Below are 7,587 nucleotides of genomic sequence, written 5' to 3'. Positions count from 1 at the left end.
ACAAGGTGAGCCTCTCTCTCCTGCTGGCTCTCCAGCAGGAGAGATCCCCACTCAGTTCCACTCCTGTGGAGCTGCAGTAGGCAGGGAGGGGGCCAACGTGTACTGGGGAGGCGCGGCTCGTTGGTTTTGTAAGTGGATTTTAAAGGGGAAACTCGGCGTGCAGAACAGAACATGTACACATGGCCCGCATATTTGACAAACCGGAAAAGTGGATTAGGAAATCGTTCTTGATGAGACATCTGCCGTTCTGTGGTTTTCATGAAGCCCATTGGTGGAGCGTAAAATAGACATGAAACGGATGTATTAATTTCTGCATGCATGTGCGTGCAGCTTTATGTTTAAACTTCCCCATGTGACTGACTGTCTGTCTGTCTGTCTGTCTGTCTGTCTGTCTGTCTGTCTGTCTGTCTGTCTCTTTCTCTCTCTGTCTCTGTCTCTCTGTCTCTCTCTCTGTCTGTCTCTCTCTCTCTCTCTCTGTGTCTCTCTGTCTGTCTGTGTCTCTCTCTCTCTCTCTGTCTCTGTCTCTCTGTCTCTCTCTGTCTCTGTCTGTCTGTCTGTCTGTCCGTCTCTCTCTCTCTCTCTCTCTCTCTCTGTCTCTGTCTCTGTCTCTGTCTCTGTCTCTCTCTGTCTCTCTCTCTCTCTCTCTCTCTCTCTCTGTCTCTGTCTCTCTCTCTGCAGTATGGCTACGCCCCCAAAGGCTCCTCGGTCATCCTGTACAGCGAGAAGAAGTACCGCCACTTCCAGTACTTTGTGGCTCCCAACTGGCAGGGAGGGATCTACGCCTCGCCCTCCATAGCGGGCTCCAGGCCAGGGGGCATCATCGCCGCCTGCTGGGCCACCATGATGCACATGGGCGAGGACGGATACGTGGACGCCACGCGCAAGATCATCAGCACCGCGCGCACGATCGAGGCCGAGTAAGACCACACGACAGCAGCGCACGTCTGTGCGGTGGTTGGGTCACCGCCCAGGTCAGGGTGGCAGGGGCTCAGGAGGTGGAGCGGGTCGGCTGGTAACCGCAAGGTCGCCGGTTCGATCCCCTGAGCGAGACGCCTCACCCTGACTGCTCCTGACGAGCAGGCTGTCGCCCTGCGTGGCTGACTCCGCCGTCGGTGTGTCAATGTGTGCATGAATGGGTGAAAGTCAGGCAATATTGTAAAGAGTTTTGGATAAAAGCGCTATTTAAATTCAGTCCATTTACTATTTAACATCATATTCCCTCAACTGCTACAGCGGTTGAATGATCCAACTGATCAGTTCAGTTGTATTACTCAGCTTTCTCAGAAGGTTTATTTTATTTGATCAGCCCTGTACAGCCTTCCTCAGCGTCCGTGTTCCACCCCTCCTTTGCCCCGTAGGGTCCGTGAGATCAAGGGACTGTTTGTGTTCGGGAAGCCCGAGGTGTCCGTGGTGGCCATGGGCTCCGACGACTTCGATATCTTCCGCCTCTCCAACGCGCTGACGACCAAAGGCTGGAACCTGAACACACTGCAGTACCCCTCCAGGTAACCAGGGGGCAACGTGGGGCATCTGCCCGGGAAACAGACTGATCCAAATTCACCTGAGAGACGTGTTATCCATGTATGAGGGTTTGTTAGGGGCTGTGCTGTGTGTAATTATTTTTCTTATTTACAGTATCCACATCTGCTGCACGGTCCTGCATACAAAGGAGGGCGTGGCCGAGAAGTTTGTCAAGGACGTCAGGGAACAGGTGGCCATCATCATGAAGAACCCCAAGGAGAAGACCACTGGAATGGTAAGCTAGGCTACGGTTAGCTAGGCTACGGTTAGCTAAGCTACGGTTAGCTAAGCTACGTCTCGCCAATAGGCCCCCAGGTCACCCCACTGCAAACCTGTGCGACCTGTGTTAAAAAAGCATTTGCATAGCAACCTGAGATGCAAATGCACGTTATTTGTTTGAGCTTGTTAGTCTTAACCTGTGGCAAAATCCACCCAGTTCTATCACTTTCCTTTTAATATTCAAGAGACTGATTTGAACCACCGTCGTCTCAGATGAGACTATGAAAGCCTTTGAGGGGGAGTTGTTTACCAGTGTTCCCCCCCCCCCCCCCAGGGAGCCATCTACGGCATGGCGCAGTCCATCCCGGACAGGTCCATGGTGACGGAAATCTCCTGCGGATTCCTGGACTGCCTCTACAGCACTGAGGTGCACAAGCCCACAGCCCCAGAGGTTCACATGAACGGGAACGGTAAAGCCCACTGAGCACCAGTAACCTCACCTGGCCGACACCTCTGGCCGCACCTAGCATACCTTCCACCTGCACACCTGTAAGAGGACTACCAGTCTCTCTCTCTCTCTCTCCTCCCCCCCGTCCTTTGGCCTGTCCGCTCAGTAAGAATCCTACAGTCCAACGGTTGCCTTATCTTGCCCTGGCTAACCCTACTGTTTGCACTGACAAACGACCTGGGATGCACAAGCCATCGTGTTTTAACTCACGAGAGGGAAACTACACATTTACTGTGCCTAGAAACCATAGAGAAATTATGACTCAAATCCTTCATTCTATGATTATCTGAAATGTCTTTGATTTTTGTTTGTTATCGTTTTCTTTTGCTGTTTGTTTTTCCCGATTTGAGTTTTATCTGTGCTTAATTATGTCTTGGATCGGGATTTCAATCATCAAACTAAATTAATTTTAGTTTTTCATATATTCGGTTTACAAGTGAATGCATTCAAGTATTTTTTTTCTTCCTTTTATACTTGTAACAATCAAACAGGAACATTTCAAAATGCGATCTTCGCTGAATATGTGACGACGCCTAGAAACACAAACCACTGAAAGCGTAACACGCTGCTCTTCTGCCCTCCAGTGTACAACTGCATGTACTGCAGTAACCTGGTTGCCCTGAATGCAGTTTTTCAGTTTTTCCACTTTTATTTGTGTTTTAACTTTAAACTTTGCTGCTTTTAATAGAACTACATTGATATAATATTTTCAGTAGCTATAATAATTTCTTTGAAATATCTTTCCTAGCACTTAATACAAATGTAATTCATACTTTTGCTATGATACATTGACTGTGGAAGAAGGTTTCAGAGAGAATTCCATGTCACTTAGGTTAAAGGATAAGAAATCGTTTTAATAAGGGCTGACATTGAATGTTTCGACTCACTTCCCCTTTAAAATAATTTTTCAAAATTTCAAAAGCAAAAATATGTTTTAATTCATCCTGTGGAGTAAAATGATTGTCATTATATATTTATATGTGGTTGACAGATAACCTGAATATTTTCCTTCCTTGTAATTCAAGATCCTCTCTGAATCTACCTCAATCTCCACCTATTATGACCATGTCTCTCTTCTTCATTCTGGTTACGTAATAGGACCTCTCACACAGGTTATGTCAACTAATGCGGTTATGTCAACAGTCGGTAGATTTCAGGCGTCTGACATAGGTTTAAACTATGTAGGCGTATCCTCTTTATACTGTGTTTCTGTCCGACTGCTCAAAAGTTCACCTTTTTCAGCCCAATGTGAAAAGGAACAATCCATACTCGAATGACCTTGGACCTATTTTGTTTTGTTTTTGACATACTCGCGTGTTATTACTCCTATTGATTGTTGAAACTGTGTCGCCTATATCCATTACAATATTTCAATGTTCACCCAAAACATGACCTTGTTCCAGGAGAGACAACAGCAGCACATATTTCATAGTTTCAGAAAGCAGGCATGTCTTTCAAAAAACGGTTCTCTAACTTGCGTGTGTCATTTTGCTGTGTTTGTTTTTGTGTATTAGACCACTGTGTGATTTGTGTTTCATTGATTATCTTTAATCCTGGCCAGTCCTATTCTTTTAGGATCGTACAACCTTTTTAATATTTTTATATTGAGTTGTGAATGTATACGATTTTTTTTGCATTCAGAAAGACTTCAGAAGCTGTTCCAGTGTTTCCTACTGGCCAGGTCTTGTCCACCATGTTGGCTATGTTTCTGCGTTGCTATTGGTGCCCGGTAAACTGAATTATGGATTTTTAAGATGCAATCAAGGGATCAAACGCATCCATGTTGTGTAGGATGGGGGAGGGGGTTAGCGAAAATGAGTTTAATCACGGAGCTATTTCTAATTTCACTCTTTTCGTACCATGTCACCGTCTCATGCATACAGATACGGTTTTAATGTTCATGAAGGTGTCCATTACTCATCCGAATGTGTATTTGTTTAGGTTTGTGTCGTCGGCTGTTATTTAAAAGCACCACATAGCAATAATAGAGCATGGCTCCTCGTTGGCCCGACCAGAGCTCATGTTAACAGATCCTGTGGTTGTTAGCAGACTCAGGGATTTGGCTTTGTAACCACCATTGGCGTGGCCCAATGCTCCTTTTGAATGTTGTCCATTTAAATTAATAAATACCATGTTGCTAGAAGACTCGATTCATTTCTGCTGCAGTGAAACAATATCTGAAACTCCGAAATGAGGGGGGTGATAATGACTCAAAGGTTAATAATATATTTGATACATGTATGACTTAAATATTTTGGAAAAAAAACCTTTTTATTTCAGCACTTTAACATTTTGAACAAATACAGACAGATGGAAAGGCACATGTTTTACATAAAAACAATTGACTTGTGCCTAAGCAAAGAAATGCTTAGGCAAGGTCTACTTAATTGATCCCAGATGGGACACTCGGGTTATAACACCAGTAACATCCTGTGAGTAATCCTGTATGTAATCCTTTATTCATTCTCTCATAATCTTCCTTTATATACACTCAGACACTCTCACCAGTACACAACACCGTTACAGTCACTGCTGGCTTTTGGTTTAGTTTTTTTCTGAACTGGAATGACGACAGGAAACTGGTTTTTTTTGGGGGTTCATTCAGCTGTCGCTCACATGAGGGACGCCTGGTCGACGAAGGTGGCCAGCGTGATGTCCCTCTGGGACAGACCCCCACACTCGTGGGTGCTGAGTGTGATCTGAACCTGTTGAGAGAGCGGTTGGACCGGTTATGGCGCTGAAATGAATCCTCGCCACAGGTAAACACGACTCAACATAGGCCTGTCGTGGTCGCGTGGCGTCGGCTGATTCAACCCATTACTACCATGTACTTTTATCCAAAGCGACCGTAAATTCAGATGTTACGAAAGCGCAGGAAGGGGTTGGCCATCTCGCTCAGGAATGGCCACATCCCACTGGGGGCATCGGACTCCAGTCCCTTTAGGGTGGGAGTCGATCCGCCTAACCACCGCAGTTACGGTGTGTTCCAGATGCCTCGGACACCAGCCTTCCGAGTTGCAAGTGGGGAAACCTCCCAGCTTTCTTGCGGCATTTCACGGAGGCACCCCCCTCCTTTGATCGGGCCCCCTCGGAATTCTCAGAGTACACCGAGTTCAGTGATGACGCTCTCAGCAAAAATGGCTTCGCCCGCAAAGAGATTTATTTTCTTTGTATTTGTACCATGTTGGTCATTTTAATATCGATTTTAAATGCACGCTTGATTGCATTGCTACTTTATTCCGGTCACCAATTTATGCATTGCACGTTCTTGCTGTGCGTGCAATACAATGTAATGTGTTGTGTTGTTTGTTTTCAAGCTGGTTTGCTAAATGACACAATCACAAAGACGACCGGGAACGCTATAAGTGCTACGAGACAGGAAATGACGTCACAAGTGCAACTCGGAAGGCTGGTGACCGAGGCATCTGGATCGCACCATGATCCCACCACTCTAGCTGTAGCCCTCCTGTCGATTCACACCGGGACCTCGATGACACACCTTGTTGTAGACGTTGAACCATTCTGGGTGATGGTCCATCTTCTCCGCCTGTAGCGCCACTCTGGACATGAAGCCAAACGCCTGGGGGAAAAACAATACACCCACCAGAAAGGATTACCGTCAAACACTGCCCTCATACAAGTCCAGACAGGATAGGCTTAATGGGTGCTGGATTAAAAATCACAAAACGGAGACACAGGTTGAACCAAGGGCACAAAGTCAACCCAAACCTGATTGAAGTCTTTAAAGATGAACTCCTTGTAGATGGCGTCCCTCGCTCCGGCCTCCACCCACTGGGCGTTGCGGAGGAGCGGGAGGAGGTGGGCTCTCTCCTCCTCCGTCAGCGTCTGGATCTTACCCGCCTGGAGGCACACGGGACACACCGGGCGGGCGTTGGGGAGAGAAGGGGGCCGTTTCATGAGCACAGGCTGTGATTGGTTGCAGTGAAGCCCATCTGGAAACGATCACAAACTGCATTCTTTGAAGCGTGTGTGTGTGTGTGTGTGTGTGTGTGTGTGTGTGTGTGTGTGTGTGTGAGAAAAATTCATAATCCTACCTCATGACCTGGCATTAGCATGGCACATGATTTTTATAAACTCAGGACTGCTTATTTGACCCTCACGTCGTCCCTTTGTGTGTGTGTGTGTGTGTGTGTGTGTGTGTGTGTGTGTGTGTGTGTGTGTGTGTGTGTGTGTGTGTGTGTGTGTGTGTGTGTGTGTGTGTGTGTGTGTGTGTGTGTGTGTGTGTATATATATATATGTGTGTGTGTGTGTGTGTTCTGACAGGTGAGTCTGACTGTACAAACTATTTCTACAATTCATTCACATTTCCTAAACGGACACAGGAGCCTGCTAGCTGCTCATCTGCGCATATTATTGCACAATCACGTTGTGTACTCTACCAAACAGAACAGAGACCCAAAGCAGATGTCACAACCCAGGGCTGGCCCCCTGCCCCGATAACGAGCAGTGACATCATCAACAGGTATCATAGCAACCGTCTAATCTGGAGTATCTGTCAAGCTTGACAGATTTAGCCAGTGGCGTGGACGGACAATAGGGAGCTCGCGCTGACCTCTCGTCCTTTTAAACTCGCACACTATGGCTCCACATATTTGTTTTTTTAATAGAAATAGAACAAAACTGAACACTCCATGGAAAAACCTAATAATGGATCTACATCTAAATTATTATTTTATAATTAGAACATGATGTTTATGAATATATCTTGTGCCTTAACGTTACACTAGATGTTATGCTGAATCTGTTTTGAAGCTTTAATATACAGTATACGATTGCAACATGTAATGGTTGCATTAACCGTGATTGATTGCATTGCATTATCCGCGATGGTTATCAGTCTGCAATAAAACATTATCTAGTGATGAGCCCTCCTGTTTGACAACATGACAAACACTATTCAACAGGTGTGTGCACCTGGATGTCTGCGTGCGTGTGTCCGTGTGTGTGTGGAGGCAGTGACATCCTGTAAGCCAGCACGGTGTAATCGGTAGATGTTGTACTCACCATGTTTTCTGCTTGGTCTGTTGAAGAGTGAGAGAACTGTAGGAGCTTTCGGATCCGCGGGCTGAGGCTGAATCTGCGGTGGAGAGCTTGGCACAGTTCATTCAAAGCAGGGGGACCGTAGTCGATCCTGTTGAGCTGCCCGTCGAGAAGCCTGAACAAAAACTCGCTACTGCCACATTAGATTCATACGGTCTATGATTCAGAGGATATTATAGCTGCCAAGCACTGGCAATGCACGACAAAGGCTGCTGTCAACATAAATAAGTAAATTGTATCGAGTTACACATGCTGTCTAAGACACGTCACACGTGTGT

At 46.2% G+C, this 7,587-nt stretch overlaps 2 protein-coding genes across 2 annotated transcripts; one reads left to right on the top strand and one right to left on the bottom strand.

Moving 5' to 3' along the window:
- Positions 1-678: 678 nt before the first annotated feature.
- sgpl1 (sphingosine-1-phosphate lyase 1) lies at positions 679-4,391 on the top strand (the record flags this gene model as incomplete). The annotated part of the gene is given in 4 exon segments (XM_030379443.1): positions 679-917; positions 1,359-1,505; positions 1,636-1,756; positions 2,075-4,391. Coding segments are annotated over 4 exon segments (657 nt in total), but the record flags the coding sequence as incomplete, so codon positions are not given.
- A 107-nt stretch (positions 4,392-4,498) lies between these two features.
- Positions 4,499-7,577, bottom strand: pcbd1 (pterin-4 alpha-carbinolamine dehydratase/dimerization cofactor of hepatocyte nuclear factor 1 alpha). Its single transcript, XM_030379497.1, has 4 exons — positions 7,274-7,577; positions 5,978-6,109; positions 5,748-5,828; positions 4,499-4,953 (listed from the first exon to the last, which is right to left on the bottom strand). Exons 1-4 carry the CDS (start codon positions 7,274-7,276, stop codon positions 4,861-4,863), a joined length of 309 nt encoding a protein of 102 aa, XP_030235357.1. The 5' UTR covers positions 7,277-7,577; the 3' UTR covers positions 4,499-4,860.
- Positions 7,578-7,587: the final 10 nt, after the last annotated feature.

The sequence above is a fragment of the Gadus morhua genome, chromosome 15 (genome assembly GCF_902167405.1).
Source record: "Gadus morhua chromosome 15, gadMor3.0, whole genome shotgun sequence".
Taxonomy (NCBI): Eukaryota; Metazoa; Chordata; class Actinopteri; order Gadiformes; family Gadidae; genus Gadus; species Gadus morhua.
This window is presented reverse-complemented; position numbering and strand designations above follow the sequence as displayed.

Coding starts and splice junctions, on each gene's coding strand:
- pcbd1 (XM_030379497.1), bottom strand. Junction 5,829..5,977: donor TCTTTAAAGACTTCAATCAG/GTTTGGGTTGAC, acceptor TTTTTCCCCCAG/GCGTTTGGCTTCATGTCCAG. Junction 4,954..5,747: donor GGTTCAACGTCTACAACAAG/GTGTGTCATCGA, acceptor CTCTCTCAACAG/GTTCAGATCACACTCAGCAC.